The sequence below is a fragment of the Pongo pygmaeus genome, chromosome 13, assembly GCF_028885625.2.
Source record: "Pongo pygmaeus isolate AG05252 chromosome 13, NHGRI_mPonPyg2-v2.0_pri, whole genome shotgun sequence".
NCBI lineage: Eukaryota > Metazoa > Chordata > Mammalia > Primates > Hominidae > Pongo > Pongo pygmaeus.
In genome coordinates, this window is record NC_072386.2 from 52,018,853 (window position 1) to 52,037,886 (window position 19,034).

The window sequence follows — 19,034 nt, forward strand, 5'->3', positions numbered from 1 at the left end:
CCTCTGTGACAGGTGTTATACTCTGTGTTGGATATTCGAGGATGAATAAAATATTCTCCATCTTCAGAGGACTTCTCAAGCAGGAAATCAAAAATAGTTACATAGCATGATCTCAACACTTATCAATATTTGTGAAGATACTCAGCATTTACTTCTTTAATGGGGAAATAGCCTGTTTTGCTCACCTCTGTATGCACAGCCCCAAGGGCAGTGTTAGTTAAATCTGTCACTAAATATTTGTGCAAAGGAGGCAAGAAGAGGGAAAGGGTTAGAGGAAAGAGGAACCCATAAATGAGACTGCAAAGGTACTGGCACAAAGAAAAAGACAACCAGGGAAACCAGTAGAAACTGATATCAAGAAAGCCAAGGAAGTAAGATGAATTTAAGAAAGAGTGTTCAAAGTATCAAATACTATATAAGGAAAAACAAAAAATGTTATGTGTATATTATATATACCCTATTAAATACTATTAAATTCGTTTTCATACTTAAGAGCATATTTCAGAAATATTTTAATCCATAATGATGAAAAAACTGTCTTTTCATATTTTAATTCTTAAACTAAACCTTTAATTCTTTGGAAAGTTGACTTCAATTACTCATACTCCAAAGATTTCAGCTAATGTAGAATTTGCTGTTTTTCCCCAACTATAAAAGTACTGAAAAAGAACAGAAACAGATGTTTCTTTACCCAGCTCTATTTCTTGAACTTCACAGCCATTTGTAATCAATTAAAATTCCCAGTTTTTAGACATTTCACTTTTTAAAGCATTATATATTAATTTCAAATTTATATTTCAGTGATAAAATCTATGTGTATCATTTGGTGGGTAGAGTATAAAAAGTTTATGTTTTAGATGTACTACTATATGCTATGAAAATATGTAATTCAAAATCTAAGCTGTTGGAAATCTGAATTACTTTTGAGCCTTAAAGAAATGTAATTATGGGGCCTGAGTCACACAATAGGCAGCTATAATCTAGGCAGCTGTAATCTTTCTTTCTCTGATTATAGATTAGCTTTCTTCCTTACTGTGTTGTTTTATAAATGCTGTAAATGACTAAAGGGCTCCAGGGAAGACCCCTTCCCTCTTCACTGTTGATCTTCATGGTAGATTAACTTTCCTCTCTTATCTTTCTTACACAAAGACTTCATGGCTATCACATTGTCTTAAAATGGAATGTTAAATACACTCTTTTTAAATTGGAAATGAAAACTAGCTGTAAAGAAAAGCCATAAAGAAAACAAACTGTAACTAAATTGTAACTCATAAACCAGCCTTGTATAGAAAACATTATAATCCTACTAAACTTTATTTTCCACCTATATAAGCAAGAACTGAACTTTTTTTTTTTTTTTTTTTTTTTTTTGAGACGGACTCTTGCTCTGTTGCCCAAGCTGGGAGTGCAGTGGCACCATCTCAGCTCACTGCAACCTCCACCTCCCAGGTTCAAGTGATTCTCCTGCCTCAGCCTCCCGAGTAGCTGGGATTACAGGCGCACGCCACCATGCCCAGCTAATTTTTGTATTTTTAGTAGAGACAAGGTTTCGCTGTGTTGGCCAGGCTCGTCTTGAACTCCTGACCTCAGGTGATCGACCCACCTTGGCCTCCAAAGTGCTGGGATTACAGGCGTGAGCCACTGCGCCTGGCCGAACTTTTTTTTTTTTTTTTTTTGAGACAGTCTCTTACTCTGCTGCCCAGGCTGGAGTGCAGTGGCGCGATCTCAGCTCACTGAAACCTCTGCCTCCTGGGATTCTCCTGCCTCAGCCTCCTGAGTAGCTGGGATGACAGGCACACGCCACCGCGCCCAGCTAATTTTTCTATTTGTGGTAGAGACAAAGTTTCACCATGTTGGCCAGGCTGGTTTTGAACTCCTGACCTCAGGTGATCCACCCGCCTCAGCCTCCCAGTGTGCTGGGATTAAAGGTGTGAGCCACTGTGCCTGGCTTGCAAGAACTGAACTTTTAACTTTGGAACACTGACCCCATTTTCTGAAGTCTGTTCTCCCTGATTGGTCAGCTTTCTGCTTGCATTAACTCTGGATTCTGATCCTTTTGATTACTTCAAGTTGACAATGTCAAGAGAGGCAATTTAGCAGAGTAGTCACTGGTTTACCAGTGATTTTCCTTGGAAGGAGTCAGCATCGTTTATTCCAAACTACATTCTCCCTCTCCCCTAACCCTATCTCCCTAGAAAATCACTGTATACAACAGAGTTATCCTCCAGTAATCTGACTACCTGCTAGACAAAACTCAACAATCGTCTGACAAAATTAAGAGTTCATAATCTCTACAACATGATAATCAGTGATGCTGCAACAAACAAATGACTGGCCAGATGTGTGAATAAACAGGAAAATGTAACCTAGAGTCAAGAGAAAAATCCATCAATATAAATAGACTTATAGATAATCTTGATATTGGAATTAGCAGATAATGACTTTTTAAAAACTGTGATAAACATAATAAATCATCAATAGGAAGAGATAGATATATCCTTCTCATTTAATTGAAAGTAGACAAACTTGTTAAAATAAAGGCTGAGCCAGGCGTGGTGGCTTTTGCTTGTAATCCCAGCTACTAGGAGGCTCAGGTGGGAGGAACGCTTGAGCCCAGGAGCTCGAGACCAACTGAGCAGCACAGTGAGACTACCATCTCTAAAAAAATTTAGAAATAAAAAAGCTGGTGTCAGTTGTGAAAATACTAATAATTCCATAAATGTTGGTAAATAGACCTTACCCCAAGTCACCTAAGTGCTACAACTGACGCCCCTCCCTCAGAAAAATCTGGCCAATTGAAGGATTCATTATTGGCGTAGTAGGGCGATGTCAGAACCCTGTTCGATAACTAATAACCCATGCCTTTTCATGCTGTATTGGTTCTTAAATTTTTGTTTTTTTTGAGACACAGTCTCTGTTGCCCAGGCTGGAGTGCAGTGGTGCAATCTCAGCTCACTGCAACCTCTGCCTCCCGGGTTCAAGCAATTCTTGTGCCTCAGCCTCCTGAGTAGCTGGGAATACAGGCATGTGCCACCACACCCAGCTAATTTTTATATTTTTAGTAGAGACAGGGTTTCACTATGTTGGCTAGGCTGGTCTCAAACTCCTGACATCATGATCTGCCCTTCTGCCCGCCTTGGCCTCCCAAAGTGCTGGGATTATAGGCATGAGCCACCGTGCCCAGCCTGGTTCTGAAATATTTTTAATATCACAACTGTTAATGAGTACATTTAAAAATTTATGTAAATACACTGTAAGTTATATCCTTAGAGAACCTCTTCAATCATTGACTTCATTAATTTTATGAGAGCTATGTGATATCCCAGGTGTGCATGTGTGTTAAATGTATGTTTAAATTTAGGATCTTGGCTGGGTGTGGTGGCTCAACACCTATAATCCCAGCACTCTGAGAGGCCAAGGAGGGGAGATCGCTTGAGCTTAGGAGCTTGAGACCAGCCTCAACAACATGGTGAAACCTTGTCTCTACAATAAAGTACGAAAAATCAGCGTGGTGTAGTGACGTGTGCCTGTAGTCCCAGCTACTTGATAGGCTGAGGTGAGATCACTGGAGCCCAGGAGGATGAGGCTGCAGTGAGCTGTGATCATGCCGCTGCAATTAGCTGTGATTGTGCCACTGCACTTCAGCCTGGGTGACAAGGTGAGACCCTGTCGGAGGAGTGGGGAGAGAGGCAGGGAAGGGGATGGGAGGGGAGGGGAAGGGAGGGGAGGGGAAACTCTTATTAAAATTATGTTTTTACCTTCTAAACATTCTCTATCCTCAATTAATAACAAAAGGTAGATGCTTAACATTAATCATATTTTTTCTTCAATCAAAAATATAAGATGAGATAGTACTCTTACCCCTATAAGCAACAGAATAACCAATATCCTAGCCTTATCTGACTTCTATTTGTGGTGACAGGAGGAAAAATAATTAGTTATGAAAATCTAAGTTTCATGTCTTCTCACTCAATTCAAAATCTATAGGAAATTTCAAATTTCCAGCAGTTATATGTTTCAGGTGCTGATAACTTTGTTCTGAAATGCAATTATTTCACTGGAGTTTTGAGAGAAACCTTACAGATTCCCAACCACCTAAATTCATAGATTAAAACCTAGCACCTGACAGGTTAAACTTGGACAAGATGGCAGAAATTTTTTTTTTTTTCTTTTTGGCTCTTTTTCTTTTCTATTTCCATGCACCATACAAGGTTTCCCACAGGTAGAGGTAGAAAGCCAAGCCTGTACAGTTCCACCTTTTTTGGTGCCTACAGAAACTCAGAATTCCTTATGTATCAAGTTACTTTCTTGAAAACGATTCCCATGCTGAAATAAATAAAATGTGAAGTGATGAATAACCTTGTGACCAAGGCGATGAGTAACTTTGAACTCAATCTTTTGTAACACTGATTACATTTAAGCAAATAATAATTGTGGGTTCTTTTCTATGAGAATAAGATATGAAGGGGATGGACCAAACAAGGCAAGACAATACCCAGCCACTTGCATAGTTTTATTTAATGTTTCAGTATCATTCTGTACAGTACTTTAACAAGAGAAATGGTGAAATAAACCGTTTCTTAGAACTGTGAGTCAGAGGGATTTTTTAAAAATTAGCATTACATTCATATAATTCAATACATTTACATAGTTCAATATTAAAAAAGAGTACACAATAAAAAGCTTTTCCCCCAAACCTGTCCCATAGCTACTCAGTTCTCATCCCCAGTTTCTTATGTATTCTTCCAGAAAAATACATGTTCTCTCTTTTAAACAAGATGGAGATACCTCATCTCCCTTTTAAAAACAAACATTAGCCACAAAAGCATTTTGCTTTTTTCATCCAACAACATATTTGGAAAGTTTTTTTTCTGTAAAGAATGTCCTCAATGTTTTTACAGCTGCGTATTGTTTAAATAAATTTTCTTACCTCTACACAATGGAAAAGATATGCAGCTAAACTAAGTGACAACTAAAACATCAATAGTGGAACAACAATTAAAGAAATAAAGCCAAATTGTAGGTAAGATTCCTGATTTTTTCTACCAATGGGTGTAAAATAGATTTTTGGTATTCTGGTATTTCTGGCCACTTTGTCATAAAACCTTTATTCATACTTGGATGAAAAAGTGTAACTTTCTTCCAAGTGTATATAAACTTCCCAGAAGCTTAAGGCAACTTTGGAAACAAAGGCACTTCCTCTTTTCCTCAACTTGTGTGCTTTCATCAGTATTGTTTTGGGAAATATGGACTGTTGTCACTCAATCAAACAATTCTAGACCTTATAAAATATAAATTTCAAAATAAGATTATAGTTGGTATATTCAATTTATGAGCTTTATTATAATAACTTAAGCATAATGTGCCATCTCTAAAACTTCCAATGTCTTATAAGGGTTAATCAAGCATTTCCAGAACTAAGAAGTTATCTTGAATTAAAAGAAATTAAACTAACTTTCCTGTTGGTCATGGGATTTATGAACTACATTGTCTACTGTCATCACACAATGTCAAATTTAACCTAAGTACTGTACCTCATGATGGGTGCTTGTAAATCCAGTATTTTCCTCATCTCTAAATTTAATGCTGGAGCACACTGTTCTTCCTTAAAATGGGGTGTCCCCTTCATTTGTGGACTTCCTCTAAAAGAAACAGCATAGAGTTAAAGAAAGATACTGAATTTGCCTCCATTCTGTAGCTAATACACATACAATCAAATAAAGTAAATGAAATCAAACTTACAAATCAGGTATTCATCCTTCAGATTCTCAAATGAAAAACAGACTTAAATTCTATTATAGCAGACATTATCTACTTATCAATTGGAAATAAATGTTTGACCAATGTAATTTGTGTTAGGAGGGTGGGAAGGAGAAGAGCAGAGAATCTGAGAAAAAAACCCACTTGAAATAAAAGTGAACTAACTCTAAAGAGAACCAACAGGCATTTTGTTTAAAATTAGTGAGGGCCCTTTCTAAGGTGCGCAACTATGGAAAAAAAAGTATGATTCTATATAGTACCTGTCCCAGTGATCCAAATTGTGTAGCTTCATCTTTACTTACTCCACACCTTATCCTTGATTCCTATTCTTTGGGTATGTATCAGAATTAAGGTGAAATTCAAGGGTGCAATTAGGAGATGTTTCACAAGTTACTTAGTAATAAATAGCTAAATACCTAAAATTTTAAATCCCTGGCATTAAATAGCTGCAGTAGAGTGCTGGGTCAATGCCAACTTAACTGAACTGTCACACACGACCCTTCAAAGGACTACAGGCTGTTTTGTATTCTTTATCTTCACATGGCATAGTAGACCAGTATCTTCTTCAGTGATTGTGTTGGAATTTAACAGTTATCTGTCTCTCACCGTCAGCTATCACTTGTGGCAACAATCAGCCTGCTGATGTCATCCCTCCCTTTCCAGTCAAGTACAGTCCTATAAATTAATTTGTCAATACTATTAAAATATGAACAAAGAGGCAAACAAGTCCAATAGCTTTCAAAGTTCCTGGCTTTGTGAAATATATTTTGATTCTCATTTTTTTAGTTTTCTTTCTTATTTTTGCTTATTTTTTAGTTACAGACTATTTTTCTTATAAAGTTTTGTGGTGATTTATTACCATTCTATCCTACTACTATGAACTGGAGTACTTAATTCCTTCTAAGTCTAAATGACTAAACTAGCTAATGTTTAACCACAGAGGTTCGTGTTCAACTAACATGTCTGACTGATGTGACAGCCTGTAAAAAGGACATGAAAGTAATTAGTTTATAGGAGTCACATTTAAACTGCTGAACACACAGTCTGTGATGATTTACTGAGATGTCTTCCATGTATTAATATATCTGGTTTTAAAGTTAAATATTATTTTCCAAAGTAATATATATACAGAAGTTAAAATTCAAATAGGGCTAGAAAGTTTAAGACAGAAAACAACACAGAGGTAGACTTCTTTTAGTGGAAACTTAAAAAGACATATGTCTTCTTTTGAGAAGTGTCTGTTCATATCCTTTGCCCACTTTTTGATGGGGTTGTTTTTTTCTTGTAAATTTGTTTGAGTCCTTTGTAGATGCTGGATATTAGCCCTTTGTCAGATGAGTAGATTGCAAAAATTTTCTCCCATTCTGTAGGTTGCCTGTTCACTCTGATGGTAGTTTCTTTTGCTGTGCAGAAGCTCTTTAACAGACACATGAAAAAATGCTCATCATCACTGGCCATCAGAGAAATGCAAATAAAACCACAATGAGATACCATCTCACACCAGTTAGAATGGCAATCATTAAAACGTCAGGAAACAACAGGTGCTGGAGAGGATGTGAAGAAATAGGAACACTTTTACATTGTTGGTGGGACTGCAAACTAGTTCAACCATTGTGGAAGACAGTGTGGCGATTCCTTAGGGATCTAGAACTAGCAATACCATTTGACCCAGCAATCCCATTACTAGGTATATACCCAAAGGAATATAAATCATGCTGCTATAAAGATACATGCACACATATGTTTACTGCAGCACTACTCACAATAGCAAAGACTTGGAACCAACCCAAATGTTCAACAATGATAGACTGGATTAAGAAAATGTGGCACACATACACCATGGAATATTATGCAGCCATAAAAAAGGATGAGTTCATGTCCTTTGTAGGGACATAGATGAAGCTGGAAACCATCATTCTCAGCAAACTATTGCAAGGACAAAAAACCAAACACCGCATGTTCTCATTCATAGGTGGGAATTGAACAATGAGAACACTTGGACACAGGAAAGGGAACATCACACATCGGGTCCTGTTGTGGCGTGGGGGGAGGGGGGAGGGATAGCATTAGGAGATATACCTAATGTAAATGACGAGTTAATGGGTGCAGAACACCAACATGGCACATGTATACATATGTAACAAACCTGCACATTGTGCACATGTACCCTAGAACTTAAAGTATAATAAAAAATATATATATATATAAAATAAAAATAAAAAGGAAAACAAACAAAAAAGACGTATGTCCTGATTTGAACAGACCAACTCCTAAAATAACAACTCTGAGTTAAAATGGGAAAACTGAACACAGACTAAGTATTTGATGACATTAATAAACTATTAATTCTGTTGGGTGTAATAATATTGTGGTTTGGTTTCCTTAAAATGTCTACCTGTTACAGACAAAACAGAAGCATTTAGGGTTGAATGATATAGTATATGGAAGTTGCTTTAATATTTAAAAAGTATGCATGCATGGGGAGAGGGGGATGTTGACAACTTTTCAATCTGGGAGATAAGTACATTGGGTACATGTCCTTTTAGATTCTCAAGTGTGGCTGTGGAGTTCAATGACATTCCTATTCACAGACTAGCTCTTTTTCCTCTGAAGTACCTAGGATCATCTTTTTATATATCTGATGGGTTCTGAAATTTCAGAATAATTAATTTTTCTACAAGTATGTGAATGTTTATCATTGCATTGAGCACTTGCTAGACCTGTTCAATCTACTGATATATATAGTTTAAACTCTAGGAAATTTACATGTTTTGTTTCCTTAATATAATAATAAGCTTCTCCATTCCCTGTTCTTTCTACAACTCCTAGTCAGTTAGATATTAAACCTCATATTAAACTCTAATTTTCTCTTTTCTCTCTTATTCTTGTCTTTTATTCTATACCCAGGGAAAGTTCCTCAACTGTTTCTTTCAATGCTTTTACTGAATATATTTCTACTATTGTGCTTTTAATTCTGAGAATTTTCTCATCCACTCCCCTTGTTTTCTTAAACCATCCTACCTCGTTTGATTAGCCAAAATCTGTCTAAGGTTGTTAATTATTTCCTCGAGGTGTTTTCATTCCTTCAAGTATCTGTTTACTTTAAGTTCCTCTTTTCTGGTATGTGTTTCTAAGTTACACTGGAAACTTTCCTAAGATGGCTAACAACGTTTAGTCCTTTGTTCTTATTTTAGAGGTTAACAATAAAAAGGTGACTATGTGTCTGCAGGCTGTCAACTGGTGGACTTCAGCAGGGTAGTGGCCAGCCAGCTTTTTTGTTGGGGTCTTCAAATACTAGTACCTGTTGAGCAGTTTTTCTTCAGTGGTTCCATTTCTCCAGGAAGGATCCCTCAAACCTGCCTGGGATATCAAAGCGTGAAAGACACAAGTCTGGAGCCAAGCAGGGTAAGGACGCACTATGACAACTTTAGCGTCTCACTCTTCTGTTAAATATAATACGTATTGTTAAACCAGACCGTATATTTCCTGTGAGGTGGGAACATAGGAATCCTTATTCAGAGTTTTCAAGCAATCTCTATGTTGATGGCCCCTGCCTCACTCCTATATTCTGTAGTACTAGTCAGTCCTTCTAATCTCTGAGCCTTTCTGAGTTTGCAGGTAAAACAAGGTGCTTTTTATCAGTATCCTGTAGGTTCTTAAGCGCTCAAGTTTGATGGCCTTCCTTAGTTATTTACTCTTTCCCTTCGGATTTTTAGCTCAAGGGTTGGAGATACCTCTAGTTTCCATTAAAGATGGGAATTTTATTTCAGCTTTTATTCTGTTGGCGATTATCAAGAGAAAGAATGGAAACCACATTACCTATCTTAAAACTGGAAACCATGTTTTTCTTTATATGAATATTCTCATTTATTACAACTAAAGTATTACAAGAACTTTAAAGCAAATTTAAGTAAATTCTAATTTCTTCATGACTTCCATTATAAAATTAGAGATACATTTCACAGGAAAGTTTCCATCCTGTCTTCCAAACATACTAAAATAGAGCAAACTTAAAAAAATTACAGTAACAAAAAAATTCTGACTTTCTCATAAAAAATATTATTACTTAGAATTCAACTATAATTTGATAAGGTACAGCATCAGATGATTGGAAGAGAGTCATAGAAGATGAGGCTAGAAGAATAAGTTGAAGCCAGATTATGAGAGCACTGAATGCCAGGAGAATAGGAATAGAGCATTTACTATGTATGAAACAGTGTACAAAACGTTCTATACACATCATCTCAACCGATCATTTGTAATCTTTTGAGACAGGAATTATCTCCACTTTTTCAAAGAGAAAACTGAAACTTATAAATATTGAGAACTTTGCTCTTGGTCACAAAGCTAAGAAAGTAAGGGAGCTGATAATCAAACTCTAATATTTAAGGCTCTAAGCAACTGAAAATTAAAGAGACTAACACAGTAACCTCTGCCTGCACGTAGAAATAATGGAATGAATGCTAAAGAATGGATTGGGGATGGAGTAGGGAAGGGAACACACACTGTAAATGTTAATGTTTTTCATATCTGGACAGACAGCAGAACTGCAGTTTCCTGCCTTCTTAAAATTAGGTGTGGCCACATGATTTACTTTGGCCTATAAAATATGAGGGGAAGTGATTTGTGTCACTTCTGAATAGAAGATTTAAGAGCCAACACTTGGTACATGTTCTGTTTTTAATCCTCTACTGTGGTGATTTAACCTATGCTGACTAATATAGTGTACAAAATCAAGTAACTGACAATTGTTAGATTTTTGTCCTGTAAAACTCAACATATTAACAGTTTGTGACTATTCAACGAGTGATTTCATTAACTACGCAATCCAAGAAATAGGAAAAAAGAATGAAAAAAAAATACACCCAGTTTAAAGACTTATGGGAACAACATCATAAATACCAATGCCTGTCTGTATGATGGAAGTCCAAAGTTAAGGAGAGAGAAAAGAGAATATATGAAGAAATCATGGTTACAAACTTTCCAAATCTCAGAAAGCCAAGAGTCTTTCTTCCAAGAAACTCCAAGTAGGATAAATTTTAAAAGATGCACACAGAGACACATTATGTTCAAACTGTCAAAAAACGAAGAGAATCTTGAAAGCAGCAAGAGATGTATGTGACTCTTCACATACAAGAGATCCCAAGTAAGACTGACAGCCAACTTTTCATAGGAAATCATGGAGGCCAGAAAACAGTGGGATGACATATTTCAAGTGCTGAAATATCTAGAAAAATTATCCTTCAAAAACAAAAAAGAAATTAATGAATTTCCAGATAAACAAAAAGTTGAGGGAATTTGTCACAAGTAGACCTGAACTACAAGAAATGCTAAAGGAAGTTCTTCAGCCTGAAAAAACAAGAGGCAATAACTCAAAGCCATGTAAGAAAATAAAGAACACTGATAAAAGTAATTACATAGGTAAATATAAAAGCCAGCAGTATTTTTGGTTCAGAAATCTGCCTTTTTTTCCCTATATGACTCAAAAGACAAGTGCATAAAACAGTAATTATACATCTATGTTAACAGTTACACAATGTATAAAGATGTAATTTGTGATAACAACAACATAAAAAGGGAGAGAGGGAGATGTACAGGAACATAGTTTTGAGATATTATTGAAGCTAAGTTGGTATTACTTCAAACTAGGCTGTTGTACATGCAAGATGTTAATTTAATCCCCAAGGTAACCATTAATAACTAAAACATGTACAAAAAAGGAAATGAGAAAGGAGTCAAAATGGTACAATGCAAAAAAATCAAACCAACAACAACAATAAAAATAACAACAACAACAACAAAAAGGCAGCAGTGGAGGAACCCAGGACAAAAAAGATACAGACATAATAGAAAACAAATAGCAAAATGGCAGAAATCCTTCTTTATCAGTAAGTACTTTAATGTAAATGGATTAAATGCATTCATTAAAAGGCAAGCATTGTCAGAATGGATTCAAATAAACCAAATGAGTCCATTTATAAGCTGTCTACAAGAGAATTACTTTAGATCCAAGGAAACAAGTTGAAGGTGGAAGGGAGGAAAAATATATTCCATGCAAATAGTAGGGTGGCTGTGGTAAAATCAGAAACAAACAAACAAACAAAAAACCAAAAGACTTTAAGAACTATCACAAGAAACAAAGAAGGATTTTTATAATGATCAGTCAATCTAGCAAGAAGATACCACACCTATAAATAGATTCAAATATAGCATCAGAGCCACAAAATATTAATATATGAAGAAAGAACACAAAACTGAAGGGAAAAATAGATATGTAATAATGTTAGAGACTTCAATACCCCACTTTCAATAATGGATAGAACTGGACAGAAAATAAGGAAATAGAGAATTTAAATAACACTATATAAACCACTTAGACCTAAGACACATACTGAATATGCCACCCAACAGCAGAATACATATTATTCTCAAATGCACAACGAACATTCTCCAAGACAGAATGGATATTAAACTATAAAAAAGTCTCAATACATTTTAAAAGACTGAAAGCACATAAAGTATCTTCTCTAACCAAATGGAATATAACTAAAAATCAGTAAAAGAAAAACTAGAAAATTCAAATATGTGGAAATCCAAAATACACTCTAAAACAATCAATGACTCAAAGAAGAACCAAAAGGGAAATCAGGAAATACTCTGAAACTAATGAAAGCAAAAATGCAACATTATGGGATACAGTGAATGAAGTCCTCAGAGGGAAATTTATAGCTAAAATGCCTACATTTAAAAAAAAGATTTCAAATCAATAACCTAACTTTATACCTTATGGAACTAGTAAAAGAGCTGGCAGAAGGATGGATGTGATAAAAATTAGAGTGGCTATACATGAAATCGAGAATAGAAAAACAGAGAAAAATCAATTAAAGCAAGAGTTGGTTGTTTGAAAACATCAATACAATTGAAAAACCTAAGGAAAAAGAAGACTCTATAAGTCTGAAATGAAAGTGGAAATATTATTACTGACCATACAAAAAAATAGTATGAGTTATAAGAGAATATTGTAAACAACTGAATGCTAACAAGTTAGTTAACCTATGTTAAATGGACGAATTCCTAGAAACACACAAATTTCCCAACTGACTCAAGAGGAAATAAAACATATGAATAGACCTATAATAAGTAACGAAATTGAGTCAGTAATCAAAAACCTCCCAATAAAGAAGAGCCCAAAACCAGATGGCTTAATTAGTGGCCTACACAATATTTAAATAAGAATGAACATTCATCCTTCTCAAGATGTTATTTAAAAAAAAAATAGGTAAGAGGAGGGAACACTTTCTAATTCACTCCTTTTTTTTTGAGACAGAGTCTTGCTCTGTCGCCAGGCTGGAGTGCAGTGGTGCGATCTCAGCTCACCGCAACCTCCGACTCCCTGGTTCAAGCAATTCTCCTGCCTTAGCCTCTCCAGTACCTGGGATTACAGGCATGTGCCACCACGCCCAGCTAATTTTTGTATTTTTAGATGCAGTTTCACCACGTTGGTCAGGATGGTCTAGATCTCCTGACCTCGTGATCTGCCCACCTTGGCCTCCCAAAATGCTGGGATTACAGGCGTAAGCCACCATCCCCGGACTTCTAATTGATTCTATGAGGCCAGCATTACCCTGATACCAAACTCAGACAAAGACACTGCAAGAAAAGGAAACCATGGCTCAATATACCTTATGAATATAGATGTAAAAAAAATCCTGAACAAAATATTAGCAAACTGGATCCAGTAGCACACTAAAAGGATTATCCACCACTACCAAGTGGGCTTTAGCCTAAGAATACAATGGTGGTTCAACACATGAAAATCAATGTAATACAATGTAATCATATTAACAGAATGAAGGGGAAAAATCCCAGAATGATTTCAATTCATGCAGAAAAAGCATCTGAAAAAATAGTAATAATCTTTTAAGATAAAAACACTCAACAAACTAGGAAAGGAAGGGAACTTCTTCAAAATGATAAAGGACATATATGATAAAGCGCACAGCTAACATCTTACTCAACAGTAAATGACTGTTTACTGACTGAAAGTTTTCCCGCTATGATCAGGCATGAGACAAGAATGCTGCTCTCACTACTTCCGTTCAGCATAATACTGGACATTCTAGACAGCAATCAAGTAAGAAAAAGAAAAGTCATCCAACAGAAACGGAAAAAATGGGACTCTCTTTATTCAAAGATGTCATAATAGTATAGTATATATAGAAAATTCTAAAGAATCCACAGAAGAGTTATTAGAGCTAATAAATTCATCAAAGCTGTAGTACATGATCAACACAGAAATCGTATATATTTCTCTACGCTAGCAATAAAAATTTCAGAAAACAACTCCATTTACAATAGCATCAAAAAGAATAAAATACTTGGGAATAAACTGACGCAAGGATAAGTAAGAGTTGTATGCGTAAATAAATTAAGGGAGAACTAAGAAATTGGAAAGGTATATTATGTTCATGAATGGAATATTTAATATTGCTATGATAATACTTCCCAAACAGCTATAGATTAAATGCAATTTCTACCAAAATCCCAATGTTCTTTTTTTAAAAAACAAAACAGAAATGGGAAAGCTGATCCTCAAATTCATACAGAAAGGCAAGGAACCCTGAAGAGCCAAAATAATCTTGAAAAGAAGAACAAAGTTGGAGAATTCACATTTCCTGATCACAAAACTTACTGCAAAGCTACAGTAACCAACACAGTGTGGTAATGATACAAGGGCAGACATATAGATCAATGGAATGGAATTAAGAGCCTAATAATAAACCTGTACACCTATGGTCAATTGATTATTGGCAAGGGTGCCAAGTGCACTCAACAGGGGAAACAACATTCTCTGTACTAAGACAACTGAATAGCCATTTACGAAAGAATTAAGTTGGATCCTTATCTCACATCATAAGTAAAAAATAATTCAAAATGAATCAAAACTCTAAATATAAGAGCTAAAACTATTCTTAAAAAAATAGAATATAGGGGTAAATTGTCATGGCCTTGCATTTGGCAATTGTTTTCTAGATATAAGAAAACTATAAGGAACAATATATATATATAAATTGGACTTCATCAAAATTAAACTTTTTTGTGCAAAATATACTACCAAGAAAGTGAAAAGCCCAGACAATGAGAAAAAAATATGAAAATCATGTATCTTAAAAGGATGTGTAGTATCCAGAATATATAAATAATTCTTATAACTCAAAGATAAACAAACCAATTAAAAAGAAGGGAGAGGCGGGGCATGGTGGCTCATGCTTGTAATTCCAGCACTTTGGGGGGCCAAGACAGGAGGATTGCTTGAGCCCAGGAGTTTGAGACTAGCTTGAGCAACGTAGTGAGATCCCATCTTCACAAAAAATAAAAAAATTAGCCAGGTGTGATGGTGCATGCCTGTAGTCCCAGCTACTCTGGAGACTGAGGTGAGAGGATTGCTTGAGCCCAGGAAATCAAGGATGCAGTGAGCTATGATTGTGCCATTGCCTGGAAGACAGAGCAAGAACCTTTCTTTTTAAAAAAAAAAAAAAAAAAAAAAAAGGATAGTGGGAAGAAGACTTGAATAGATATTTATCTAGAGAAGATACACAAATGGCCAAAGAGCAAATGAAAGCATGTTCAATGTCATTAATCATTAGGGAAATACAAATCAAAACCATAATGAGATACTATTTCCCATTCATTGAGATGACCCTAATATAAAAAAAAACAGAAAATAACAAATGTAGACGAGGATATGGAGAAACCAGAACCCTCATATATGGCTTGTGGGAAAACAGTCTGGGAGTTTCTCAAAAAGTTAAACATAGAATTACCATGTAACCTAGCAATTCTACTTCCAGGTATATACCCAAAAACAATTGAAAACAGGTGTTCAAATACAAATTGTACATGAACAACTGCTATGAACACTCCTAGTCATAGCAGGACTGTCCACAATAGCCAAAAAGTGAAAACAACCTCAATGTCCATCACCTGATTCATGGATAAACATCCTGTGGTAAATCCATATAACAAAATATTATTCAGCCATAAAAGAAACGAAGTACTGATACATGCTAAAACATGAATTAACCTTGAAAACATTACATTAAGAAAACACAAAAGGTACACAGTGTGTGATTCCATTTGTACAAAGTATCCAGAAATTAAATAAGACACAAAAGGTACATGCTGTATTATTATATTTATACAGTGTATCCAGAATAGGCAAATCCAGAGAGACACAGACAAGAAACAAATGTATGGTTCTAGGGGCTGAGAGCAGTAGAGAACAGGGAATGACTGCTTAATGAATCCATGGTTTCTGCTTGGAGTGATGTAAAAGTTCTGGAACTAGGTAATTGTGATAGTTGTACAAAACATTGTAAATATACTTAATGCTATGTGAAGACATGCAGTCAAAGGAGGTTATTTTGGAGCTTTAAGATTTAATGACTGCCCTACTGTGTTTCGGATCTGCACAGGGCTTATAGCCCCTTTCTTTTGGCTGATTCTTCCCTTTTGGAATGGGAGTATTAACGAATGTCTATATTCCCATTGTATCTTGGAAGTTATTAACTTGATTTTGATTTTACAGGCTCATAGGCAGAAGAGACTAGTTTTGTCTCAGATGAGACTTCGGACTTTTGAGTTAATGCTGGAATGGGTTCAGACTTTGGGGGACTCTTGTGAAGGCATGATTGTATTTCAAATGTGAGAAAGACGTGAGATTTGGGAGGGGACAAGGGTGGAATTATATGGTTTGGGTCTCTGTCCCTACGCAAATCTTATGTCAAATTGTAATCCCCAACGTTGGAGGTGGGGCCTGGTGGGAGGTGACTGGATCATGAGGGCAATTTCCCCTTTGGTGCTGTTCTTGTGATAGTAAGTTATCGTGAGATCTGGTTGTTTAAAAGTGTGTAGCTCAGTTGCATGCAGTGGCTCACGCCTGTAATCCTAGCACTTTGGGAGGCCGAGGCGGGCAGACTGCCTGAGCTCAGGAGTTCGAGACCAGCCTGGGCAACATGGTGAAAGCCTGTCTCCACCAAAATACACACACACACAAAATTAGCCGGGCGTGGCGGCGTGTGCCTGTAGTCCCAGCTACTCGGGAGGCTGAGGCAGGAGAATTGCTTGAACCCGGAAGGTGGAGGTTGCAGTGAGCCGAGATGGTGCCACTGCACTCCAGCCTGGCAACAGAGTGAGACTCTGTCTCAAACAAACAAAAACAAAACAAAAAAAAAGTGTGTAAGTCTGTAGCACCTCTCCCCGGCTTCCTGCTTTGGCCGTGTAAGAAGTGCCTGCTTCCTCTTCTCCTTCTGTCATGACTGTAAGTTTCCCGAGGCCTCCCCAGCCATTCTTCCTGTATAGCCTGCGGAACTGTGAACCAATTAAACCTCTTTTCTTTATAAATTACCCAGTCTTAGGTGTTTATTTATAGCAGTGTGAGAATAGACTAATATACCTCATGACTCAGCTCAGATGCTACTCTCTTTACAAAGATTTCCTCAATAATACACTGAAAGTATGCTCCCTTTCTAAAATGCCTCCCAAAGCTATTTATCTGTAGCTCCTTTAGAGTACACATCACTTTTACAGTGTATTTGATATTATCTGAATTTAGCTTTTGTCCCCTTAATAAACTATGAGCTTCAGACTGGGAAAAAAATCAACTCTAATTCACACTATTGCCTTGTATATAGCCCAAAACCAACAAATGTCTTGAATGAGTAAAAGATGAGTGTCCCCTTGGAGGCCTTATTTCCTGAGTCTTAGCTATTCCAGGCAATTGATGATGTTTAATACGTGGATCCCTGCATAAGTAGAATGTATGCACGTATGTTTTTTGACATTTTGAGTGTATTAAATGTTAACAGTTACTTTGCTTTTGATTCCAGTCATGTGCTTGAGAAACTAACCAGCTTCAATATTTTACTTATGTTGGTTTTCTCACTAAAAGCATAGATTGTTTGCAAAAACAGATAATAAATTTGACATGCACTACCTACCATATTCATACCCATGTTATGGTATGACTTATACAGAGCAAAAGTTAAACTATACAAGGTAAGGAAGATGGATACAAAACAAAAACCTGAATTTTCAAGAGAAAATGTAACTGAACTTTTTTTTTTTTTAATGGAGTCTTGCTCTGTCACCCAGGCTGGAGTGCAGTGGCGCAATCTCGGCACACTGCAATGTCCACCTCCCAGTTCAAGCAATTTGCTTCAGCCGCCTGAGTAGCCGGGATTACCACACCAGCTAATTTTTGTATTTTTAGTAGAGACGGGGTTCTGCCATGTTGGCCAGGCTGGTCTTGAACTCCTGACCTCAAGTGATCCACCCGCCTTGGGCCTCCCAAAGTGCTGAGATTACTGGCGTGAGCCATCTCACCCAGCCCAAACATTTATTTCTAAGCTACACTTTGCATTTAAATCAATATACTCCAAAGAATTAAATATAGATGCCCATAAAAAAGATAAATATCTCCATCAGGAGTGCTATGTACACATCCACTCATGAAAAGAAAAAAAAAATTTAGAACTTTTCTATAGGTCTCAAACAGAAGAGCCAACTATACCATAGTTTTACCACAGATGGGGGATAACAAGTTATTGTTTACTTGCACTAATGAAATAGAACCCAGTCAATTTAAGTCACAGTGGTAGTTTTAATAAATTTTGAGAAGAAACATGAAGGGAAATTAAACACCAGACTTTGACCGTATGATTCTGAGAAGAATCTGAACTAAAAGCTAGGTAAGCTAACTGGGGAAAAGAATGTGAAGAGTAGGGAAGCAGTAGGAAATTATACTTATTTGAAAAAAAATATTTATAACTTGCAGTTGTCTTTGTGAAACGACATGGATAAGAAAAAATTTATTTTCTAACTTTTATTAAGATTATTATTTGTGACTCCTCTAGTTCAAAGTTATAGGAAGTTTTAAGTGATCTGTTCCAACGATTTTTCCACAAGCTTTGTTTTTAGTGTGCAATTGTGCAGAATGAAGGTGTTTACACAATGCATATATCATGCTTTGGCAAAAATACCTGCTCATGAAATGGTACAAAGCTTGTTAGACAATTCAAGTATTTTAAGAAGAAACAAAATATATAATTTATTATATATTTATAAGGCGTATTTATAAATATACATTAATATACATAGGAGAATTTAATTTGTAAGATTCCCCTCTAAAAGTGTTGAAATTTGCTAGATTTACAAATAGATTTTTAAGATTTGTAGATGGAACTTAAAAGTTTGAGCCACAGTTATTATTTTGA

At 36.1% G+C, this 19,034-nt stretch overlaps 1 protein-coding gene across 8 annotated transcripts in view; it reads right to left on the reverse strand.

Annotated features, from left to right (window-relative positions):
* Positions 1–19,034, reverse strand: part of RIC1 (RIC1 homolog, RAB6A GEF complex partner 1) — a 181,886-nt gene that overhangs the window by 93,540 nt on the left and 69,312 nt on the right. For all 8 annotated transcript variants that reach the window (XR_008504533.2, XR_010123300.1, XR_010123301.1 and 5 more), the window contains exon 4: positions 5,535–5,642. Coding sequence is in view for 4 of the 8 variants with exons in the window: in XM_054500832.2 (XP_054356807.1) it covers positions 5,535–5,642 (108 nt within the window). In the remaining 4 variants the exon portion in view is untranslated. The remainder of the gene's footprint in view (positions 1–5,534; positions 5,643–19,034) is intronic.